Here is a 24,554-nt window from a genome sequence, read left to right as displayed (position 1 = left end):
CTGGATTGTTCGGTTTGACAAATTATGTTATATTTTTGGGCTTTGCTTGAGAAAATCAATTGTTAATGTTTTGTTAGACAGTTGGCTATGTTTGATTCAGATGATAATTTTATTTTTTTCTTGTGCTACAAATATGTATCATCATATCATCATAGATTGAATTTTTTTTTTTTTTTTTTTTTTTTTTTTTTTTTTTTTTTCTGGTAAGGCTGAGCCTCACATAAGGGCTAAATTGATTTGATTGGTGAAAATCCAAAGGGTTCATATTGGTAGTTGTTATTGGTCAGCTAAACTCGTTTGATTCCTATTGGCTGATACTTTGACGGGATCCCAGCTCCGAGTGCGGAAATGTTTGATTGTGCGGATGCTGTCCGAGATTTGAGTTTACCCTTCTGGACATGTGAATTATTAGGTGAGCAGAAGTCATCAAGGTTTCTAGATTTGTATACTTTTGATCATTATCTCGTTGGATGATAGTATGATTATTATTGTTAGAAATTTAGGTCGTTCTAGATCGATGGCTTTGAAAGCTTTTAGTAAGCAAAAGTCTCCCAAGTTCTTAGTGAAATCCAGTCATCTTGCTATAGGTCACGTCATATGGGGGTTGAAAGACGATATAAAATACCATGAGTATCGTAATACTACTGCAGGGACTTTAAATTACTACAATCATCATATTATTATATATATTTAGAAGCCATGAGTATCTATTCTAATAAGCTTGATGTGTTTGAACGGACGACTTGATGTATACCTTCCATACATTACTTATATCCTGTATTAGCCATGTTATCCTTGTACGGTATTGATATAGTACTACAAAAGATGTTCTGCCCATAGTTAATAGCTGTCATCTATACCAGAGTATTCCCATCCGCCATCACCGAAAGGTATATTCCCGCCGTTCCATGCCGTTGGCGAAACATACGAGCGTGTGGTAACCTTATAGTTTGGTCTATCAGATCATAGAAACTCCAGGCTTTATAGATTATATGATCAGAGAATCCACTGGTTTACCAAGGGGCATACTGCTGTCCATAACTCATTCTGGTGGCACCGAGGGGCAACCACCAGAGAACCAGCCAGCTATCGTAAAGAGTTACCCTTCGTAACGACAATGCATCTTTGTGCTTGTCATGCTCGGATGATGAAAAATTGTATATTGAGATGATCGCGGAGTGACAAACGCAATGGTGCAGATACAGAGCAGACGAGATCTGAAAGTTATGGGGCCACACTTGAAGCGCCGATACTATCAAGCTCAAAGGAAAGAGCTCAGCCATTGTGGTAGATCAATCGCGATGTGTAGTTAGTTCCAATAGCCATACTGAGCGATTGAATAGTGACTACTATGTAAGACAACCGTTTTAGCCACAACAAGAACAGAATGTATCCCCTATCATCTCAATAATACCGAATCACTCCCGGAATCATCTTTTTAAGGGATTCCATTAGGACGACATCTCTCAATCCTTGGAGAATGATACCAGCCAGAACTACCATAAAAGTTGTCGCTTCAATCATACCAGCACACACACAAGCGCCACGATAGCATGTAACTCATAGCTTTCTGGTACTTACATGTACTGAAATTACTTGTCAATTCATCTTCCAGGATTGAGAATTGGTAATAATTGAAGATTTTGGTTGCGTCATCCAAAAAGGTACCAGTATCATCGTACGAATTGAGTAAGATACTAGGTAGTCTTATAAACGAAATACTCCTGGTGGGCTCGAGAAATCAAAATGAAGCCCGCCCTTTCAATCATCCTAGCACACACTAGCACTCCGCATCCACGCCAAGATTTCATCCTCGCCTAACCACACTAGCTTTACACGTGACCACACTTCCAACAATTTTTCAAATCCAAACCACCACCTTAGATTTTCTCCCTCGCGCACACAACAACAACGACCAACGACAACTCCTTCGCCATCACCAACAATTCCAAAATGGCCGCCGAAAAGCAACCCCGTACTGGCCTCGCCGTCGGTCTCAACAAAGGACACGTATGTTCATGAAAAACCTCACAAAACACAACCTGCCCGTCTCACCTCTTGGAGGATCTTCTTTTCGGAATAAAAATTTAGAAGATGGACCGGCTGATTTATGAATATATAGAAAACCGAGACTCGTGTCTCCAAGCCCAAGGTTAGCAGAACCAAGGGTCACTTGAGCAAGCGCACTGCGTTTGTTAGAGACATTGTCAAGGAGGTTTCTGGGTATGTTTTTCACTTTTTCTTCAATTTTTTTTTCCCTTTGATCAAAAAGAAATGAAGACTAATTCTATATCCAACAGTCTCGCACCATACGAGCGCAGAGTCATTGAATTGCTCCGTAACAGCAAGGATAAGCGTGCCCGTAAGCTCGCAAAGAAGAGGGTATGTTTTTCTCCCCCCCTCACATTCCAATTCACCCACAAAACAAATACTAACTCAATAACAGCTCGGTACTTTCGGACGTGCCAAGGCCAAGGTTGACGAGCTCCAAGGTGTCATCGCCGAGTCCCGCAGAGCTGGTCACTAAATACCCAATATCACACCCTTCACCACGAAGAAAAAATTATATCGTCTCTTCAATACCAAGTAAAATGGATCGATATATGGATTTATGATGGATCTCCACATTTAAACAGGTCAATCATGCGGGAACTGGAGCTGTAACAATGAAAAATTTATGTTACTGTGATTCTGGGGATTGGGATCCGAAATTGCTAGTAACAATGGCATTTATGAGGATCTCGGGGCAAAAATAAAATACCTTCAACAACCATTCCATGTTCCTTGATGTGTAACTGTTTTGTGAATTCTTTCTTGGAATTGGGGAATCTTGAACTAGTAGACAATTGAGCAACAAAAACGCCTCATGCTATGCTTTCCTTTCCTGACAGTTTGTCGATCGAGGTATATAAGATAGAAGAAGCTCACTACGCCCATTCAATAGTACCATCATAAATCATCATTAATATCCCACACTCATCGCAGTGCACCTCCCATTCTCTCTTGACCATCATGAACATGTATTAGGCATCCCCAAGCTTTCCTTTCATCATTCTTTCCCTCTTCATGTCTACTCATACCCCTAGCCATATTTACATCCTCACCCTTTACCTCTTCTTCAAATTCTTCATAAATAAGATTCTGCAAACCCCTCTTCTTCTTTTCTCCCCCTCCATTCCCATCATCTTTCTTCACCTCCTCGACCTTTTTCTCCTCTCCTCCATCCTCCGTGCTCTCCACAATCGGAACCGGTTGTTGCGTAGCCTTTTCCCTATAAATATCCTTCAACACGGGTTTCCCCTTCAACCCCTCAACATTCGCTCCGCCATCCCACGCTAAATTGATAACCGTCGGACCCTGAATTCCTAGATGTTTGATGAGGAATTTTGTATCGTCATTTGGTATAGTTTCCCTTCCCTTGTTGCCCTGATATATCAATTTAAACGGTTCAGTTTCGTGAATAATTAATCCGCGCACATAGTCGTGGAGCCATTTCCCATGATGTTCGTTATTGATGGATTTACTGACAGCCATTTGATCCGGGAATCGAATCCTCAAGGGGATCTCTTTGATTTTGGATAAGCGAGCGAGTCTTTCGGTTTCGAGAGCGAGTTCTTCGTCGTAGGAGAGGAGTTTGGTGTTTTGGGAACTGCTTTGGAGACGCGACTGTACGAGTTTGGCGTGTCGAATGGTGGGAATGTAGTCGTCTTCGTTGTGGGGAGTGAGGGCTGCGAGAGGAGTGTCGTTGCTAGGTGCGGAGAAGATGGTTAAGGGGAGGCCATCGGGGCCTAGGATTGGGGGAGAAGCTGAGTAGTTGGTGGAGGATGTGGGTGGAATTGAGGGTGTGGTGTTTGTTGATGCGCCAGCGGGAGTAGGTGTTGAATATGGAGTTGTGTCTGAGGGATCAGAATCCATATCCACATCTTCGTTTTTCTGGTCTGGAGAAGGTAGATTTGCGATACCGTCTGTCACAGATTCACGTTGCTGTGGTGTTTCTGTAATAGGTTCAGGTACGTTCTCCTCCTTGAAATACTCCCCAATATCCTTCATAGCCTCTTCAATCGGTTGATCCGTCTGCCTAAACGTAAGCCTGAGTAATCCCGTCCCCTTATTCAATCCTAAATTCGCAAGTGTCTTCTGTAAATCTCCAAATGTAGCCATTTCCCTTCCCATCACATTGAGTACCGGCATCTCATATACCATGCGACCAGCCCCTGATGCGCTATTTTGTAGCTGCGCTACTCCTCTCCCCGTAAAGTTGAGATTTGCGGATGCGTTGCTGGATTCGAATTTGCGGAGGATAAGCCATAGTGTTGTATTACTGGGAAATGTATCTTTTAATCTGCCGCCTGGAACTGCAGATGCGAGATCTTGTGGTAATTGCAACGCAATGGAGACTGGAGCGGGAGATCTGGAAGCTTCGACTAAGGTGAGTTTTGCGCCGGTGCTGAGACCTGTTTGACGGTATGTTTGCGAAAGGTCTATAGTTTTGTCGTTACTCCTATTGTGAGTGTTAGAGAACTGGTGAAAGAAGAACTAGGCTTTGGCAGCTTATTTGCCGGATGGGGAATAGATCTTGGGAGCTCATTTACCTTTTAAGATCATAATTAGTAGTTCTCTTTCCAAGCTTCTTACATGCTTCTGAGACAACCTCACTCATATAAGTCCCGGGGGTAACTTTTATGGTTGCTCTGTTGAAGGACTTATCGATGACAACAACGTTGGAAGCCATGATAATTTTAAATAACTTGTAGAAGGTGTAATTGTTCCAGAAGATGTGATGGATTGTAGGATAAGCTTGAAGTTTAAAAACAAATCAATCGGTACTCAGTTCAAGTAGATGCGAAAGTGGAAAGTGTGTTTATATTGGCACCTTCTATGGATTTCCGTGATATTTGTAAGGCTGTTAAGAGGGGTGTCAAGCTTAAAGTCGGAAGTGAAGCCAAGTAAGTAAATATGAAATTCGAAATTCAATAACAATCCAAATAGAAATAGGAATAGAAGTAGATGTTTACTTCTGCTTGACTTCTTTAAAATGAAATAATAACTCTCTTATAAACCAAAGTTCAAAGTGCAAAGTGAAGATCAATGATCAGTTTAACTCTCGTCACAATCCCATAAGGCGGTCCGTAATCTAGCCTACCTCATTCATAATCGTTGCCTTGTAGGTCCGAGCTTCAGAGCTCAACGTCGACGCGCCAGCCGTGTCTACCTTGTTCATATCTCACAACCTCAATATCACAACCCCAGACCACTTCAACCGCAACCACCAAGTTATCCGTCTGCGAAGCTCCTTTCACATAAGAGCAAATCTACTGTTTCTCGATACCCAATTCTTGATACCCTCAATCCACACACTTCATTCACAATGGTAAGCTTGCTTTGTTAAATATAACATTATATATATCTCAAATATGCTATCAATATCACGAACAACCAGCTAACATCAACATCCAGAGCTCCCCATTCTCCATCAGTACATCCCCTCTTTCCTCTACCAACCTCCAGCTCTCCGAACAAAATACTAACCAGATCCCCCTTCAGATGGCGGTGCCTGCGTAGCAATGGTAGGCAAAGACTGCGTCGCCATAGCTTGCGATCTCCGACTCGGTCTTCAAGCCCTAACCGTCTCCAACAACTTCCCCAAGATATTCTCCTACGGTCCCTCCGTCTACCTCGGTCTCACCGGTCTCGCAACCGACGTCTCTACCGTCTCGGATCTCTTCCGCTACAAAGTAAACATGTATCGACTCCGCGAAGAGCGCAATATTTCTCCCACCACCATGGCGAATTTAGTTTCGAGTTCGCTGTATGAGCGTCGTTTTGGTCCGTTTTTCGTTAGTCCTGTGATTGCGGGGTTGGATCAGAAGACGGGGAAGCCATTTATTTGCGGGTTTGATAGTATTGGTTGTATCGATTTTGCAAAGGATTTTATTGTTAGTGGAACTGCGAGTGATCAATTATTTGGTACTTGTGAGGGGTTGTGGGAACCAGATTTGGTGAGTTTGATTTAAGGTTTCTTATGCTTTTGATGATTGAGGGAATTCTTGCGGGATTCTCTTGCGGCCTTACGGAGGTGTCTGAATGGAACGGCAAAAGCTACCTATCATATCAAATCATAACTAACAACCAACCTCCACAAACTAGGGACCAGAAGATCTCTTCGAGACAATATCCCAAGCACTCTTGAACGCAGTTGACAGAGATGCTTTGTCAGGTTGGGGTGCCCACGTTTACATCATCGAAAAGGACAAGGTGACAAAGAGGTTATTGAAGGGTAGACAAGATTAAACGGCATGGATGATGACTTCGTTATGAAACTGACGGAGGACGAAGTCGTGCTCATAGCCTTGAGGGAGGATGAAATCGCATTCCTGACAGGAAACGACACATACGACGGTATGATACAATGCTCAAGGGTTTTCAGAGGAAAGAATAAGTGAAAGATGCTTACTTGCATGCAAATAGCAAGCAGGTGAGATTTGTAGTATTAGATCTATCTAGCAAGCAGGCAAGGCAAAGCATCAAGGGCTTGAGAGATAGAAAATGAGCATAAATGACACATTTACGTATTGCGTTTGCCATTCCACTTTCATTTCCAAATTCGAAAGCAGCGCAGCGGGTCATTGCAAAATCCAAATGTGAGATGTGCATTTTTATATTTTCTGCACAAAAGTCATCCGTCCAAACTTTTGTATTCTTGTTCTTGATATAATCTCGAGTCCGATACCCGTCTTTTGACAGTGGTATCGTAGATATATAATGTATGTCATTCTAATATTGACTGATATCTAATAATTTACACTTGACCATGCATGAATCATTTTCGTCCTTCAGCCCCTTAACCAAGGCATGCCATGCCATCCAAATCCAAATCCATATTTTTCACCGCTCTATCTATCCGTCTATTCCTTCTTTGGTCTTTGATCAATGATGGCTGATTTTTGCATAAAGAATTGTCTTTCTAGGAATTTGAGACCCTCGTCGATAATACTATGATGTAGATGGTTAGCAAGACATTACATTTTATGTGACTAGTCCGTGCTTCACAAGCCGGGGTGAAGGGGCAAACAGAAATTAACAGGTAAGACTTACATAACAGGAGCACTAATGTATAGAACCGCCTGCCACTCATTCCAGTTCAACGGAAGAATGGAAAAGAGAGTTTGCAAGATAGGTGTATAGAGGAGAGCAAAGTGCAGGGCCATGGATAGCGTGATTGCGTAAACCAACATCATGTTTTCCCAAAGTGGGAGAGTGAGGAGCGATTCGCTGGAGGAGAGAGCGTTTACGGCATTGAACATTTCGATGACGACAAGGATTGAAAGGGAGACTGTGGATGCTGATTTAGCCATATCGTTTGAGAACATTTGGCAGCCGATTTCAGGGAACTGGGAAGAGCAGCGGTGGAAGTGAGATAATTGCCAGAAGGTGATTTGGGGTCCTTCAGGGTTGTACATGAACCACCAAGCATAACCAGCCACAGTAGCAAGACCGACATAGACACCGATTACCATGTAACGGAAGAAAAGCCAGCCACTGATCAAGGCTTCATCGCGCTTTCTTGGTTGTCTCCTCATGATATCGTGATCAGGAGGGTTGAATGATAAAGCTGTAGCTGGAAGACCATCGGTGACAAGGTTGACCCATAAGAGTTGAACTGGAATTAAAGCTTCCGGCATACCAGCTGCTGCTGTCAAGAAGATAGAAACAACTTCACCGATATTGGATGAGATGAGGTAACGGATGAACTGCTGGGTGTTGTTATAGATAGATCGACCTTCCTCAATTGCAACTTCAATCGTAGCAAAGTTATTGTCGGCAAGAACCATGTCGGAAGCAAGTTTAGACACATCAGTACCGGAACCCATAGCAACACCAATATCGGCTTTCTTGAGAGCAGGGGCATCATTGACACCATCACCAGTCATAGCTACCACTTCACCAGCGGATTGTAGTAAATCTACGAGCTTGGATTTATGACTTGGTTCAACCCGAGAGAACAATGAAGCTGTCTTGGCAGCAAACAATTGCTCGCTTTTGCTAAGGTTATCAAATTCGCGACCAGTGTAGCTCTTGCCTTTAAGATCTTCGTATTCTCCAAAAACGCCAATTTGTTTGCAAATTGCTTCGGCAGTGTTGCGGTTATCACCAGTAATGACAATGACTCGAATTCCAGCTTCCTTACATTTCCGAATGGACCCTGCTACCTCTGGGCGAGGGGGATCAAGCATAGTGACAAGACCAAGGAGAGTCAAGTTTTGTTCAAGCTGGGTATATTCGGCAGTAGTTTTTGCGGATTTCAACAATGGATTCGATCCGACATTTTCCACGCTAGCGAGTGCGATGACACGTAGACCTCTGTTACCATATTCAACAACTTCTTTCAATATAAGCTTCTCAAGTGACTGTGTAAGTGGAACTCTCTTTCCGTTAGATCCAACCAAAGTGTGGGTGCAACGATTGATAATCATTTCCGGGGCTCCTTTGACAAGCAATTTTTGTTGCTGGCCGTTATTGACAAGAACAGACATACTCTTTCTATCGCGAGAAAATTCGTAAGTGGCAAGGAGAGGTGTTCTTTTTTCATACCAAGAGCTTGCGTGATGAAGAGATTCATCAGCAGAGATGCTGGCTTTTGCCTGATTGTAAGCTGGATCCAAGGTTCCAACTTTCTCCACCAAGACACGTAGGGCGCCTTCTGTAGGTTCTCCAACGTTTGAATAGGCTTTAGACTTAGTATCATATGCGAGTGCGGCTCCATTACAAAGAGCTGCTACCTCAGCCATTTGGAAGATGGTGTTCGACGTTGTGGCTACATCTGTCACTTTAGTACCACCTGAAAGAATGTTTCCAATGGGAGAGAAAGTAGTTCCCTCAACTTCCAACTCCTCAAGACTAGAACCTGCCTCTTTGATATAGACAATCTTGTTGACACTCATTTGGTTCGTAGTCAAGGTACCAGTTTTGTCTGAGCAAATTACGCTGCAGCTACCTAGAGTTTCTACTGAAGGCAAACTTCTAACAACAGCATTCTTGGCAGCCATTTTACGTGTACCAAGAGCTAAACAGGTAGTGATAACAACAGCAAGACCTTCTGGAATAGCTGCGACTCCGAGGGATACAGCGATCTTGAGGTAGTAAATTGCACCTTTAGCAAAACTTCCGTGGGAAGGATCGCTGAAATGAGGAATATTGATAAGCCAGACAACGATACAGATGATTGAAATGACCTTCGCCAAAGTATCTCCGAAATCGTTGAGTTTTTGCTTGAGAGGTGTCGGCTCCGAGATTTGTGCCGTAATACTTTCGTGGATATCACCAATAGCTGTAGAAGATCCGGTGAGAACGACAATTGCCGTTGCGTGTCCATTGACGACTGTAGTTCCAGAGAAAAGCATATTTACTTGATCCTGCTTAACGGACTTCAGATCCTTGACAGGCGGGGTACTCTTTCCAACACTCTCACTCTCTCCTGTGAGAATAGCTTGATCGACTGAGAAACTGTTACTCTGAATTGCGAGCACTCTGCAGTCTGCAGGAATTCTATCTCCGACAGCAATTGTGATGATATCTCCTGGAACCAAATCTTCCGCGCGTACTCTCGTGACATGCCCATTTCGAATAACCTTGGCTTCATTTGCCGAATATTCTTGGAGAGCGGCAATTGCTTTCTCTGCGCTACTTTCTTGCGATACACCGACGACGGCATTGAGAATTAAAATGGTAAGAATCTAGATCTATCAATTAGTGTGACGGACAAACAGTCTTCATGGAAGGGTCAAGACATACAACAGCAGGGTCCACAAAAGCAGTCCAACCTTCCTCATCTTCGAAAAGAGCTAAAACAAAAGAAATAGCGGCGGAACCGAGCAATATAAGAACGAGTTGGTCTTTGAATTGTTCAAGTATGAGCTCCCAGATTGGAGTTGGAGGCTCTTCTGCAATGGCTGTTTGTATGATTAGTGGGAGGTCTAATTGATGCGGCGCAAGGGACACAGGCTAAGGATGTGTTGCTTACCATTGCGACCGTATTTCTTTCTTGAAGCGATAACTTGAGCTTCTGTGAGACCTTGAGATTCGGATACGGAGAAATGCTCTAAGACCTCAGAGGTCGATTGGGCGTATGCACTGTCCATGATTGTATATGATGTCTTGTCTTCGTGGGGCAATGCGTCGAAGGCAGGATTGTAGCGATATGATAGCCACTTTGCTCAAATTGATTGTCTCATCTAATAAAAAGGAAGACTTTTGGACAGATCTCCTTAAGAAAACGAGAAACGAAGAAATCAATAGGAAAACGAATTCTATGTATTCTATTCAAGCAATTCGATGGGATCAATTCAAAAAAGAATTGAAACTTTTGAGATTCAAAAAAGAGATAAGAAAGCTGATTGATGGATTGATTGTTTACTAGGTAAGGTTAAAGTTAGTATTGACTACTCCGTATCCAGAGCATTTTCTTGAACAGAGTGTCCTTCTGTGAAGTTCTTATGATGTAATTTGGTGACTTGATTGGTTGAATTAATCCATTCTGTTAGTAAAGTGGCCTCGCGAAACGGAACGATGATGCCGAGCGCATTGTTTAAAGTGAAGGTTGATTGTTGGTTGGTCAGTGAGTGTTGACAGAGAATAGAAAGCAGTGGAAGTTGGAAGGTTAGAGAATCTTTGTTTTTACTCGTATAGGTAGGTGTTACCTATCTGTCCAAGACTCCATCTTCATTTACATATATATACTCCGTACAAATATGTAACCGATTTATTAAATCTTTGATAACCTCCAGAATTCAGAATTCTAACTGCAAACACTCTACTCTGCCTCCACGGCAGTGGCCCTCGGAGAGCCAGCGGAGCGTCACTTCAATGGGTGGATGGATTACGAGGTTGCACTGTGACGACAAAGACATCATGGAATGGAGAGATGGAAGTTACATCTCAAGAGTACCTATATCGTTCTGTAAACAATAGTCTTACAAACCCGGTTCTCTACAGGTATTGCTTCTATAACTTCACGTCCTTTTGAACAACTCGAATTCTACAGGCATACCCATATCTCCATCTGATACAACCGGTCCACTGCCTAAGCTGGCTCTCTTTGCAGTCATTTGCCAGATGCCGAGTCAGCGTCAGCGGAGTACCTTAGTAGTATAGTCCCCGAATCTTAACTCCGAGTGAACGACTATATCCATGATGAGGATGAGCTTGGTATACAGCGCATTAGCAGTATTAACAGAGTGTGTTGATCTTGCGATCGGTGTTTATCCCGTCTTCTTTGAACCCTCATGTTTGTTGAAAGATTTCCACAAGGATGAGCCTCAGAAACTTTACTTTACGGAGTAGAAAGAATCCAGAGGGGCAAGGCAATGCAAGTACAGTACGCGGTATTCCGTGGCCGTGAGTAGGTACTAATAAGTAAGAGCCTAGCTAAGAAGGGATGCAGCTGTGATACTCCGTAGATAACCTAGGACATTCATATGCGTTTCTTCACATCCATCAAATGAAGTTTGTTGTAACATGCAGCCGCCCTCGTTTCTTTCTGGGTCCTCCTATCAATTACTCCGTAGGTTCTAAGAAAATTTCCATCCCAACTCATCAATAGTCGGCCCCCGATTGGTCATAATATTTAATCCTTGCTTACCACGAGGTAGGCAGAGATAACCGTTCGTCACCCATTCTTTCTCAAATGGGACGGAAAAACGTAGGTGCTGGCATACTGTCAACTCCTTCATCGAACAATTTAAACCGCCAGTTGTACAATACCAAACTTCTCAACACACATTCCCCACCATATCGAAACTCGTCACTGTAATTTTTTGCCGTATTGGGACTCTATGGGGGAAGTAAAGATGCTAGTCATGAAATGGTATATTGCCGTTGAATTATACAGAAGTTGAGAGCTTAATAACTTCGGATGATGGCTTGAACTGGCTGATGTCAAGTTCACAGGTAGTTCATCTGAATGCAATGCAATGAAATTGAGCAGACAGGGGCTTTGTCGATCTCGATCAAATGGAAGGCGGATAACTTGTTCTTGAACCAATATGTAGGAAATAGACTTGAGACACGAACCCTTGATAGTTCCCTCATATCAGATTGCCGGAAGTTCTATCTTCAATTCCTAGCCTTTCTAGAGTGCACACCAGGCCTTCGTATTGCTGGGCAAGCTTAGCTACTCCCTAGACAATAAGACAATAAGACACAATATTGATAAAATGTTCTAGGTATACTTAACAAAGACCAATATCTCATTTCTCTATACCCAGACTAGAACAATGCTGCGGGACACTCCATACCTAGGTACTCTGTACTGGCTTTGAAGTTTGAAAGTTGTAGGTAGGGGGAGAAGGAGGAGGTAGGTTTCCAGCTGTCACAAGGGAATCCACATCTACGTGGGGCAGAAATTCAACACCAACACCCTTTAATGGGACCAACAAGACTCCTGACTTCACTCAGAGTTGAGGCCAGACTGACTTTTTAGGAGAATCGGAATGTATGATGGTCCATGGATGCACATCGATATTCTCTATGGTCTTGGTCGTAAGGGAGTAAGTAGTACATGATAAAGTTTACTACTACTGGGTAGGTAGAGATACAACAAAACTTGACTCATTCATTCATCATTTGTTTATTTGTTTATGATTATTCATTAATCAGCCAGCCAGATTTCAAGTTTCCATCATCTGGTTTTGATAGGATGGGATATACCCAAGATGAGGCCATATGTAATAGGAGATAGATACCGTCTTATTGAACCCCTCATTTAATCAAACCCAATGAAATAATAATGATTTGTTTGATACTTCACTTGCTTCACTCTCACGACCTACTACGTATGCACAGTTTTGAATATACATAGTATATATCATTATTGCTTTTTTATAAGAATCCTCTAAATATTTGGGATCTTCATATCCTGTGGTTGTATGAGAGTAGTATACAATTCATTCGCAATGAGCCCTTTTTTGATACAGTCACACTGTAGATTATCTGTAGATACTACCTATGCTTTGTTTGACACAGGCTCTATAATGTCTACTCCATCTATTGGAACATGATAATTGTCAATTGATAATTTAACCATAAAATATTTAGCATTATTGGAATATTTCACTTCCCACAAGGATCAAATTACATGTAATTTTACTTCTTTTACATTTTATTCCAATCATTTCTTCCCCTTACCCCAAATAATACCATCTCATTCACTCCATTCACACATTCACATTCGCAATCACATCCATCTATCAACTTACCAACAAATTATTGACCGCTCGGTTATTGAATCAATCAGAATTAGCGTCAATTTCTCCATTATTACCTTCACACCAGATCCATGGATTGATCTCCTCGCACTTACACCCATCTCTTGCACTTGCAAATCTTCCCATCTTTCTCTAAATAAACCACCAAGATTCCCAACCACGAAAACCCTCTTTCCATCTAATCACTCCGTCTCTCTCTACCTTATACCCATCTACAAAAAAATCAAATTCTTCAAACATCAGACAATATGACCACCGAAGTAAGTTCAAATCTATTTGCTGTTACCCTGAAAGTGTTTTAATTTCACTTTTCCCTTTATTTTGTTTCCCCTCCATTGTCGGTCTGCCAATATCCGAACCTTACTACCCTCACCTGCCATCCAGCGGCATGTTTGTTGTTGGTTTGTTTGTTTACTCCTCTTGAGCTCATGCTAATACTTTGGTGATTTGCAGCGTGAAAGGTATGATTCGATTTGTTTCCATGCGGCTCCCAAATTCTCCTTTCCTCCACGTACGTGGTACTAACGACTACCCTACAGCAAGACTTTCCTTGCTAGGCTCTGCGAGCAGGCTGAGCGCTACGATGAGATGGTTACATACATGAAGGAGGTGGCCAAGGTATGCGACTCTAAAGTTCTTTTTTTATTTGTTACAGATTGCGGCGCGATGGATGGAAATACTGACGATGCGTGACGCAGTTGGGCGGGGAACTCACCGTTGACGAGCGAAACCTCTTATCTGTCGCCTACAAGAACGTTGTCGGTACCAGACGTGCTTCTTGGCGCATCATCTCCTCGATCGAGCAGAAAGAGGAGTCTAAGGGTACCGATAAGCACGTCTCCACCATCCGTGATTACCGTCAAAAGATTGAGACCGAGTTGGAGAAGGTCTGCCAAGATGTCCTCGACGTCTTGGATGAGTCTTTGATTCCAAAGGCTGAATCCGGAGAGTCAAAGGTCTTCTACCACAAGATGTAAGTCTTATCGCCTGACAAATTTGTGCGCCGGGTTCGACGGCTTCCAGAGCTTTTGACTGATGATTGTTATAGGAAGGGAGATTACCACCGTTATTTGGCTGAGTTTGCCTCCGGTGAGAAGCGCAAGGTCGCTGCCACCGCTGCTCACGAGGCTTACAAGGTATGCATCACTCTAACCTCATTTTTCAAGAATCTCACGGACTAATCATGCAATTAGAACGCTACTGATGTCGCACAAACTGAACTGACCCCCACTCACCCAATCCGTCTTGGTTTGGCCCTCAACTTCTCTGTCTTTTACTACGAGATCTTGAACTCCCCAGACCGTGCATGCCATCTCGCCAAGCAAGCCTTCGATGATGCTATTGCCGAGCTTGACTCCCTTTCTGAGGAGTCTTACCGCGACAGCACTCTTATCATGCAACTTCTCAGGGATAACTTGACCCTCTGGACTTCATCTGACAACGGTGAAGCTGAGGCTGCTGGTGACGCACCAAAAGAGGCTGACAAAGCAGTTGAGGCCGAGACCAAGGCAGACGAGCCAGCTACCGAAGCCGCACCTGCACCTGAATCTTAGATCTCTTTGCACTGTCTCGAAATCTCTTCGTCTTCGTTCTTTAATGTTGTTCATCTTCTGGAGTGGCTGGAATATACCTGGCTTGCCGGTGGAGTGATTGCAGCATGATGGCTGGGGGATAGGAGTTGATATGAAAAGCAGAATTAGGGTGCATATTTGCAAATACTTGCAATCTGTCAAAGGCACTAAGATTTTGTGAATCCTGATGATCAATGTTTTTTCTTTTCTGATTGCGATGTTTCCTTGCGGTCATTCTCACGTCAGTCACTTGTCTTTTTTAAACACATGGTTACCCTTTTCTCCTCATTCGCAAGAGACGAGGCTTCTCAAGGTTTCAAACGTACAAGTCTCTGCTCGAAGGAATGCACACTTTCCCCTCAGAACACTCGGTGCCTCTACGGTAGCACAATAGATTACCCAATTTCGTAATTTCTTTCAGAGTTTTTACAGATCGGGGCCTTGCGTACTCTGTGGTTGGCGTGCTTTTCTGGTCTAGATATCCCTCGGATTTCTTACATCCCAATGTTGTCATAGCGAAATAGCCTAACGTACTCACTTACAATATTTTACCGTCTCCAAATCAATGTAATCGCTTGACAGGAACTGGATTTTGAATGATTTCATAAACGTTGCATGAAGGCAGGAGAACTTTTTGAATATGAATGTGACTGATTGTGATTGTAGTATGATGTACATGTACCAGGTAGATTATGTGATTTTAGATTCTAAGGTTGGGAATTAATGACTTGTGATCTTTTCATGGACCTCCGATTGTATGTTATGGTAGGGAGAGTTTATTGCTTGGAGGATATGTTAACTAATGCCTCATATTAAAGGCCTCATCTACATCCACCACGTGATCAATCATCTTTCACCCGCGCGAGAAGATCAAGGAATGGGCCGTACGGGTACGAGTATCTAGGTACCTACCTGGTCCCAAGGCAGATTTGAGACGCGCAAGAATTGGAAGGCACGAATAAATTCGTAACCGTTCTTTTATTACGTTTCTGGTCTCATTTCATTTACTTGACTATTTATATTATCCATTTAAATGATTGCTTACTAAATCCTACTTTGCCTCCTCACGATAAACTTTATTAACTCAAACTTTGGCTATCCATCCATTTGGTTATTTCCCTTTCTTCCTCCTTCCTCCTTCCTCCTCTTCTTTTCCTGCTTCCTCATCCGATTTTCTCTCAACTGATTTAAACCAAATAATAAGAAGAATAAATAAAGAAGAATAACTAACAACAATCAAACCCCATCCATCTATCCTGGAAAATATACCGTCAAAAATGGCATCATCCACAGAAGCAAGAGAATTAGAACTTGTAGGCAAAGTCGAAATGCGTATTGCGCTGGCGAAAGATGATAAACTTGAAGCGATGCTGAAAACTTATTTGGCGCCGCTGTTGTTGAAATTGGGGAGTGAGCATTTGGCGGTTAGGAATAAGGTGTGTGCATTTGGATTCTTTTTATGCGTGTGTGTTTGGTTTTTTGATGGTTTTGATTTTTGGGGGAATGGTGGATTTGGGGGAGGGGAAGGGGAGGTGTGGGTGAATGGCGGCGAGTGGGAAAGGGAGGAGAGAAGAGAGGATAGAATTTATTTTATTGTCTTTGCTAGACTTGATATGGAGTCCAAGGAGCCTATTTTCGTGGTGGTGGTTTGGGTTGACGGGGAAGGAGGGGAAAGACTTTCAATGTCCCTGTATCTTATCTCCAAGTAGTCTCCCTCCATGCTAGTGGCCTGGGGCTGGGAAGAACGAGCGCTAGAATGGGTGAATGATGGAAAAGGAAAGGGTTCCCATTCAACCTTCCTATTATTATTATTATTATTTTCTCATAACCAAATATTCTGCCTTCACGGCAGTGGCCCCGGAGGGCCGGCGGGGCGTCATTCATTTTACTGGGTTTTTATAGACATAAATTCTCTATAGCTGACATATTGCGAGCGTGGGACTAATTATTGGGAATATTCGCTGATTTGCTCATCATAGGTTATATCAACATGTCAACATATCAAAATTCGCCTTGCTGGCAACAAGTCGGTGGTTCCTGCTCAATCATTCTGATCATTCACTAATTAACTCCTAGGGGTATTGTCTTGCCAGTCGCAGCTCTTTTAAAGCAATATAAAGAACATCCACAGTCATCAATGTTACGGCATTTTGATCTTATGTTCATTCAACAAAGTGTGGGCAAATTGTCTTCTAAGGTACGTATCCATCCATGACATTTTTGCGGACTGGCCGATCTAATTCTTATCCAGGAACAAATGGACTTAATACCTACACTAATACATGGTTTGGCTCAAGATTCTGAAAAGCCAACTTGTGCTACCATATTTAATTTGTTTCTTCGTCTGTTACCGCAACTGAAAGTACCTTCTCGCGGTAGTAAAGAAGATACAGAATTGAGACACCAGCTAGGTCTTGATGAACATCAAGAAGACTCAAAGTTTATAGCATCGTGGTTTGGGAAACTTGTACTACTCTCAATTGTACGAGGAGCATCACCTGGAGTGACGAGTCCAGGACTTACGGTTAAAGAGTACGAATTTTTGACGCTCAATGGAAAACAAGAAGCATGGGATCCAAGCTCAGATGAAGGTTTGAATCTTACACAAACAAAAATCACAGTTCTAAATTTCCTCGCCTCTAGTGCTTTCACAGATGAAGAGCGCTTCTTACCTGCGTTGTTTGCATCTGCCAACACCAACTCTCGGATTTCGAGCATTGGTGACGACCTAGTGAAGCGTTCAAGCGTTTCATTGGAAGATACTGAAATGGTACGCGATTTGCTAGGCATCTATTTCCTTCTCGGACCGGCATTAAAGACGAGGGTGCTTGTACTCTTAACAAAATCCGCTATTTCAACTACTTTTCCTATTGATATTGTCAGAATTGTGCAAGATGGAATTCAACCTCATGACAACACAAACCTCCCTGCGCCAGGTTTAGAGACTATTAAATTTCGAAATGCATTGTTCAACTACATGAATTGGGTATCTCGCATGGGATCAGTTCATGATCTAAGTCAGGTTGCACCACAGCTTGTTGGATTTTTGAGAACTTATATAGAGGATCAAGGCTGGCCTGTGCCTCACGAGAGATCCTCTGATGCAGCTTCATTACGCGCTTTAGCATATGAAACTCTCGGTTCACTTGCTAAGACTACGCCTTCAATCGTTGTTGAGGAGAATCTTTCTCTGATCCGTTGGCTATTTCGTTCACTCACTGAAGAAGGATCATCCGATGATATCTTTGTGAGCATAGAAGGAGCACTAGCGAGTTTGTTGAGTGCGTTCAAATCACCTTTATCTTCGAATCTCCGAGATGAACTCAGGTTGTTGCTTCTCAAGTACATGACGCTCAAGGAAGAGGGCGAGATTGTCAGAAGTGCTCGTTTTGCGACTGTTCGTTGGGCAAATCGATGCTTGGAGTATAGTGATATTGTGGCTCGTTGGATAGGTATTCTTGCTCTTAGTGCACGCACAGATGAGCGCAGCGATGTTGTTGAGGAAGGTGCAAAGGGTTTGGTGAGTTCTTTTCTATGCGTATTCCAATAGTCTGGACAGCCGCTCGACGATGAGATATTTCTCGTTACTAAAGTCGTTTTACATACGGATCTTTCTGGTGTAATCGAGCTACCCTAAATGGAAATCTTAGAAGCATTCCTCTTGGGCTACATCCGGGTTACTGGAAACCCTGTACTAAGAAGTCAGACTAATTCATCTAGGACCCATACTGGTATCGACTTCTTAATTCTACCGGCGCCTCAGTCGAATGTCCGCTTCCTGAATGGAGCGAGATGATTAAAGTCTTTTTTGGTACCCAGGCCTTGGTTGAGAATTCCAATATCGCTAATGCCATGAAGACTGGTATGGAAGTTGACAGCGTGTCCGTGTTTGGCAACTTCTCTGGGACAAGGATAAATGCTTTTCCAGCAGCCATAAACTATAGTAGGAGAATATTATTGCTGCGTGCTTTGGAGAAGACCGATACACCTCTTGGAATCGATGCAGACTGGGAGCGTCAATTAGACGTGCTTTTTCGCTCCGACAAAGGTTCAAGAAAAGCCATGAAAGACCACATTATGACTGTCGATCAGGATGTATTACACACATATCTGTCGGCAGCTTTTGAGGGTATGCTACGCAATGATGGAAACGGACTAGGAGAATGTGGCAAATGTTTCGTAGAAATCGCTTCAATCGCGCCAAGTAGTGTTATAGGTCGACTGGCAGATAGGGCTGTTGAGCTCTTACCGTCTATTAGATCTAACAATGTTGCAACTCGATTCCTAGCAGCTCAGGCAATTGGTATTCTTGCACCTCATCCAGATAGAGATGAAGAATCTCTCAAGAAGCTTATTGAGACATTCATGACGGACGTGGAGCCTTGGTCAACGGCTGTAGGTGCTGATGCTAATAAAGTACACGGATCGATTCTTGCACTCGGCTATGTGTTGAGTAGGGCATCTTATTACGGTCGTGGTAACTTTATTGAAGGAGATATTGTTAGAGGAGTCCTCGCACAATTTCTTTCAATAATCGAAGGTGTCAGGGATGTATCAACAAGAGAAGCCGTGCTGAACGCCATTGGTCAGACGAGCGCATCTGGAGTTTTGACAACTGATATTATAGAAAATTCATCACTCAAGGTCGATGGGCTTATTAAACTTCTGCTTGCTGAAGCTAAAAAGAGGAATGAAAAGGCAATGTCTACTCTAGGTAGACTTTCCATCATATTTGATGAACCCGCAACTTCTGTAGAAGATGGTCCACTTCATACTATTATCAACGGTCTTTATGACTTGTATGAGCTGAAGCAACCTGAAATTCACTTCACTATTGGTGAAGCTCTTAGTTGCGTCGGTGCTCGTTGGGAATCAGATGTCTTACAGATCAGCCTGGACGTTGATGCTAAATATGATGGACGCCCTAAGCGATCGCATACTTTCGAAAAGATCCTTGAAAAGCTTTTACAGGACTGCAAGACCACAAAGCCATCGCTTAAAAAAGCATCCGGTATATGGCTCTTCTGCTTGATTCAATACAGTGGGCATTTGGAGCAAATACAAGCCAGACTACGAGAGTGTCAAGCTGCGTTTATGGGTTTGCTCTCAGCACGAGAAGAAATCGTACAAGAGACTGCTTCTCGAGGTTTGAGTCTTGTTTATGAACAAGGTGATAAAGAACTTAGAGAGAGACTTGTCAAAGATCTTGTGGCAAGCTTTACGGGCACAAGCACCCAGATTAAAGTCCATGAAGAAACCGAACTATTTGAACCTGGTGCACTTCCTACTGGGGAGGGTAAATCTATCACCTCTTATAAGGATATTGTAAGCCTCGCCAATGAGGTTGGCGATCAAAGTTTAGTCTATAAATTCATGTCGCTCGCTACAAATGCTGCTACCTGGTCTACCCGAGCAGCATTCGGTCGGTAAGTAATTGGTTCTTTAATTTCACATTTCCAGAATTCCCTATTACTCAACACTGTTTGAATATCCCAAAGCTATCTCGAAAAATTGCTGACCCTCCAATTTTACAGATTTGGTTTAAGCAACATTCTCTCCGAGTCTGAAATCGATCCTAAGCTATACCCAAAATTGTATCGATACCGATTCGATCCAAACCCCAACGTCCAACGATCCATGAATGATATCTGGAGTGCACTCGTCAAAGATTCAAATGCAACTGTCAATGAACATTTCGATGAAATTCTTACAGATTTATTAAAGAGCATTCTAGGAAAGGAATGGCGAACGAGAGAGGCGAGTTGTGCTGCTATTGCTGATCTTGTTCAAGGTAGAGATTTTGAGAAGTATGAGAAATATCTAAATGACATTTGGCATGTGGCTTTTAAGGTTCTAGATGATATTAAGGGGTCGGTGAGAAAGGCAGCGTTGTCGCTTAGGTATGTTGTGATCTCTTTCGTAGTCCGAAATCTCTAACGAAGTTTGAATGTTTCGCTTTTATATCTTCTCTATTTCCTCTCCTCTTTTCCTCCCGCGGTCTATTCGAGGTTTTTAGCTCTAACTGATGGCTTAATTCCTTGCTTCACTTCACAATCCTCCGACATGCATTTACTGACCGCTATATTCTAGTATGGCTCTTACCGGTATACTTGTTCGACAAGTAGAGGCAGGTACATCTTCAAAGCATGCACAAGCAATGTTAAAAGATGTCTTACCATTCTTACTTTCAGATCAAGGTTTAGAGAGCTCCGCTGAGGAAGTCCGAACTTTCGCGACCATTACCGTACTTAAACTTATCAAGAGTGGCGGCAAAGCACTTCTCCCATTCGTACCTAATCTTGTCGAGAGACTATTGGGCCTTTTGAGTACCATGGAAATGGAAGGTATTGACTACATATACCTACGTGCTGCGCATTACAATCTCACGGAAGAGAAAATTGACAGTGCCCGCACGAATGCTGTTACTCAATCTCCTCTCATGGAAGCTATAGAACGTTGTCTTGACATAATCGACGAACCTACGATGAAGGAATTTGTTCCTCACCTCGAAAATGTTATTAAGACCACAGTCGGTATGCCCTCCAAAGTCGGCTGCGGTGGTGTCCTTGTTAGTCTCGCAACTCGCCATAGTGTCACTTTCCGTCCTCATGCCGATCACTTCCTGAAAATTCTTGAAAAGTCTGTCCTTGATCGTAATAATGCTGTTAGCGCATCTTATGCTCGTGCAGCTGGATATGTCTCTCGATTGGCTTCTGATAAAGCACTTCTCAGACTTCTCACTTATTCACAAGATCTCTACTTTAATGCAGAAGATGAAACTCGTCGTCAAGTGTCATCTGATTTGATTTATGCTGTGTCCAAATTTGCGACTGATCACTTCAACTCGTTAGCATCAGATTTCCGTAAGTCCCACCTGTCCTTTGATAGCTAGCATCGTTTCAAATTCTACGAAGTTTGAGCATTAATCTAGTGATAAGCATTACTGACTCTCTATTTTACAGTTCCCTTTGTATTCTTCGCTAAACACGATTTTGATGATGCCACTAAGAAGCAATTCGAGAAAACTTGGGATGAAAACGTTGGAGGAAGCAGAGCAGTCTTGTTATACACAAGAGAAATCAACGAGCTAGTACTCAAACATATTGAGTCACCCAAATGGACCATCAAGCACACGGCAGCTTTAACCATTGCTGACGTTGTCAAATCCACAACTTCCACCACAACCCCAATGATTCCTGCAGAAACTTCTGCGCTCATTTGGCCTCCTCTAGAAAAAGCTCTCGCGCTTAAAACTTTTGCAGGCAAGGAAATCGTGCTGGAGAGTTTTACAAAATTCGTAAAGGCTTCTACAGCATTTCTAGATGTAGACTCTAGTATTGCAGCTCAAACTAAGAAGATTGCTATCAGAGAAGCTAAACGCAACAATGATATCTATCGGCCATTTGCCTTTACAGAATTAGGAAAATATGCAGAAGCCAGAACTGATGTGGATATGTGGGATGAGATCCACAACATCGTTACACCTATATTGGAAGAATTGAGTAGTGAAGATCATATGGATACATCTACTTCGACTTCTGACTCTAAGAAGAAAGATGGAGCAAGCAAAGGAGGCGAATCTACTGAATCGGCAACGATAACTGCAGGTATTGAAGCTCTCTTCCGAGGAATCAATATCAAACTTCTCGATCCATCACCTCTTACTCATCTCCCAAAACTTCTTGAAAGTATAACTCCTGTTCTCAAATCACCTCTCATGACAATTAGTACGCGTTCAACACTTTACGAACGTGTTAAAGTGTTATTTGATGGGTTACGAAAGAGCACGCATGCGCAGAAGGAAAAGGAAAAGGAAAAGGAAAATAATTCTAAAATATGTGCAGAATTTTTCGAGATATTAGAATTGGGTAGTGGAGCTGGTAGTGAAGGGATTAGGATTAAGAGGGGAGAAGCTGCGGAAATGATTGTGGAAGCGTGGAAGGCTGGGGTTTTTGGTGTGTGGAAGGGGGGGAAGGAGGAAGTGGGGGTTAGTATGGTGAAGAGGCTGGATGAGGCGTTGGAGGGGGAAAGAAATGAAAGTGTGAAGGTTGTTTTGAGGAGACTGAGGAAGTTGTTTGAGGAGTAGAGTATGGGGGTGGTATTGGTATTGGTTTATTGGGGAATGGTGGATGATGTGGATTTAGTGGATGGGAAAGAATGGGTAGATAGTTGTGGAGAGAGTAGATGAGAACAATTGAGTCAATCCTATACTGTGATAAAGTGTGGGATGAATAGCTTATTACATTACTTGTCTATATATATCAGGAACGGGCGAAACTCGGTTCTTATTATGTTTGGATAAATTTGATGAACAGTGTTTAAAAGTTTAATATCACATCAATCCTACAACTCAAACAAACATAAATAGATAGATACCCCACCGACCCTATCTAATATATCCTCAGAGTATATAATCTCATCCCCAAAACCTCAAAACAGCTACAAAATATTTATTTTCCCGAATCACGATCGATGAAGTGGGGAAGTTGCGTCATCAAGTGTGTATCGTTTATACATTTGATATTAGCGATGAGCTTGCGAAGCTGGGAGAATGATGATAATGACCTCCGAGTAGGTTGTGTTTAGTGGGCTTGGGGTCAGGGAGTAAATGAGGTTCGAGGATATGGGCTGGTGGAAGATTACTTAGGGATTGGGTGGGGTAGTAGAAGTTGGAAATGGGAACGAAGGTGATGGGTAGTGCGGTTTTAAGGGGAGCTAGTGTATGTAGCGGCAATGACTAAGATGACAGGAACTGTGATGCGACGAGAGGTTGGAGATCTGTAGAATACAAAGTCAACAATGTGTATTAGTTGAGTGTCAAAAGGGTTACGTAGTCGTATACAGTTGGTCACATTGATGGGTATATTCAACCTTTGCGACGGCTTTATCGAAGAGCCTGGCTATCGCTTCGGATGAGCTGCTAGAGTAGGGAGAGTTATATGGTAGGGGGTATTGCTAAATTAGGAGGGGTTGAATGACATTGTGCGTAAATTTTTGTTGGCACCTTAAAGAAGGGTAAGGTGGTAAGGCTATTTCGGAGGGAGCAGAAGATATTCTTCTTGAATTCATGTTGAAAAGAAGAGAAAGTAATTGATTGTAAGCTTGTTAGATTTCTACTACAGTAGTCTAGTAGTGGTCTCTTCCTTCGTTGGTAAAAAAAAAGAGAAGATTAAAATGTATTCAAAGGAGAATCTTGAATATTTAGCAGTAAGTCTGGATAGGATGATAGTAGAGTATAATTCTATTTTCAATTGGACGTGCAAAAATGTTGAAGCTTGAAAAAGAAGAATTTTGGTTGAATGCCCCTGAAGAATTGCCGAGTTTTGTCGGGCTTCCGTATGATCCATCTATGATGTTCTGTTGATACAATCCGTAGTGTTTTTCTAACAATCCACTGGCCATGGGGGACAAAACTTTTATTCACTTCTGCACACTGGACAACAACAATGGCACATGGCAGAATGTTGGTAAAGGAGAACAATAGAAGCATGATTATTTCTGTGTCGAAAGAAATGGCAGTTCAGGTGCATTTAAACGCGAACAGCGTAAAAAGCCAATGACTGGCTGTAATTATTGTGTGTATGCCTTACGGGCTGGCCCCAAGCCAAGTAGAAGATTCGTGAAGTGTACTACGGATACTGGAGTCCGTTTCGCTTCCACCAGTGTTCTTCAAAATATATATCATAGAGTGGAGTTACCGCGCCATGATTCCAGAGTCAAA

At 42.6% G+C, this 24,554-nt stretch overlaps 8 protein-coding genes across 8 annotated transcripts; 4 read left to right on the top strand and 4 right to left on the bottom strand.

Annotated features, from left to right (window-relative positions):
* Positions 1 to 287: 287 nt before the first annotated feature.
* Positions 288 to 1,283, bottom strand: SS1G_12927 (predicted protein; the record flags this gene model as incomplete). The annotated part of the gene is made up of 3 exons (XM_001586299.1): positions 288 to 448; positions 861 to 955; positions 1,030 to 1,283. 3 exons carry the CDS (start codon positions 1,281 to 1,283, stop codon positions 288 to 290), a joined length of 510 nt encoding a protein of 169 aa, XP_001586349.1.
* A 670-nt stretch (positions 1,284 to 1,953) lies between these two features.
* Positions 1,954 to 2,527, top strand: SS1G_12926 (60S ribosomal protein L36; the record flags this gene model as incomplete). Its single annotated transcript, XM_001586298.1, has 4 exons — positions 1,954 to 2,010; positions 2,123 to 2,223; positions 2,301 to 2,382; positions 2,447 to 2,527. The coding sequence occupies 4 exons, from the start codon at positions 1,954 to 1,956 to the stop codon at positions 2,525 to 2,527; spliced, it is 321 nt and encodes a 106-aa protein (XP_001586348.1).
* A 449-nt stretch (positions 2,528 to 2,976) lies between these two features.
* SS1G_12925 (hypothetical protein) lies at positions 2,977 to 4,732 on the bottom strand (the record flags this gene model as incomplete). The annotated part of the gene is made up of 2 exons (XM_001586297.1): positions 2,977 to 4,501; positions 4,593 to 4,732. The coding sequence occupies 2 exons, from the start codon at positions 4,730 to 4,732 to the stop codon at positions 2,977 to 2,979; spliced, it is 1,665 nt and encodes a 554-aa protein (XP_001586347.1).
* A 636-nt stretch (positions 4,733 to 5,368) lies between these two features.
* On the top strand, positions 5,369 to 6,291 carry SS1G_12924 (hypothetical protein; the record flags this gene model as incomplete). Its single annotated transcript, XM_001586296.1, has 4 exons — positions 5,369 to 5,371; positions 5,458 to 5,476; positions 5,545 to 5,999; positions 6,148 to 6,291. The coding sequence occupies 4 exons, from the start codon at positions 5,369 to 5,371 to the stop codon at positions 6,289 to 6,291; spliced, it is 621 nt and encodes a 206-aa protein (XP_001586346.1).
* A 614-nt stretch (positions 6,292 to 6,905) lies between these two features.
* Positions 6,906 to 10,139, bottom strand: SS1G_12923 (hypothetical protein; the record flags this gene model as incomplete). The annotated part of the gene is made up of 4 exons (XM_001586295.1): positions 6,906 to 6,993; positions 7,096 to 9,734; positions 9,793 to 9,950; positions 10,022 to 10,139. The coding sequence occupies 4 exons, from the start codon at positions 10,137 to 10,139 to the stop codon at positions 6,906 to 6,908; spliced, it is 3,003 nt and encodes a 1,000-aa protein (XP_001586345.1).
* Positions 10,140 to 11,009: 870 nt separating this feature from the next.
* SS1G_12922 (predicted protein) lies at positions 11,010 to 11,105 on the bottom strand (the record flags this gene model as incomplete). The annotated part of the gene is made up of 1 exon (XM_001586294.1): positions 11,010 to 11,105. One exon carries the CDS (start codon positions 11,103 to 11,105, stop codon positions 11,010 to 11,012), a length of 96 nt encoding a protein of 31 aa, XP_001586344.1.
* Positions 11,106 to 13,510: 2,405 nt separating this feature from the next.
* SS1G_12921 (conserved hypothetical protein) lies at positions 13,511 to 14,815 on the top strand (the record flags this gene model as incomplete). The annotated part of the gene is made up of 5 exons (XM_001586293.1): positions 13,511 to 13,522; positions 13,806 to 13,880; positions 13,961 to 14,235; positions 14,311 to 14,398; positions 14,456 to 14,815. The coding sequence occupies 5 exons, from the start codon at positions 13,511 to 13,513 to the stop codon at positions 14,813 to 14,815; spliced, it is 810 nt and encodes a 269-aa protein (XP_001586343.1).
* A 1,295-nt stretch (positions 14,816 to 16,110) lies between these two features.
* SS1G_12920 (hypothetical protein) lies at positions 16,111 to 22,919 on the top strand (the record flags this gene model as incomplete). The annotated part of the gene is made up of 7 exons (XM_001586292.1): positions 16,111 to 16,298; positions 16,910 to 17,030; positions 17,085 to 18,353; positions 18,554 to 20,259; positions 20,368 to 20,733; positions 20,924 to 21,696; positions 21,796 to 22,919. 7 exons carry the CDS (start codon positions 16,111 to 16,113, stop codon positions 22,917 to 22,919), a joined length of 5,547 nt encoding a protein of 1,848 aa, XP_001586342.1.
* Between the last annotated feature and the right edge of the window lie 1,635 nt (positions 22,920 to 24,554).

Source organism: Sclerotinia sclerotiorum, genomic scaffold, assembly GCF_000146945.2.
Source record: "Sclerotinia sclerotiorum 1980 UF-70 scaffold_22 genomic scaffold, whole genome shotgun sequence".
Lineage (NCBI taxonomy): Eukaryota > Fungi > Ascomycota > Leotiomycetes > Helotiales > Sclerotiniaceae > Sclerotinia > Sclerotinia sclerotiorum.
This window is presented reverse-complemented; position numbering and strand designations above follow the sequence as displayed.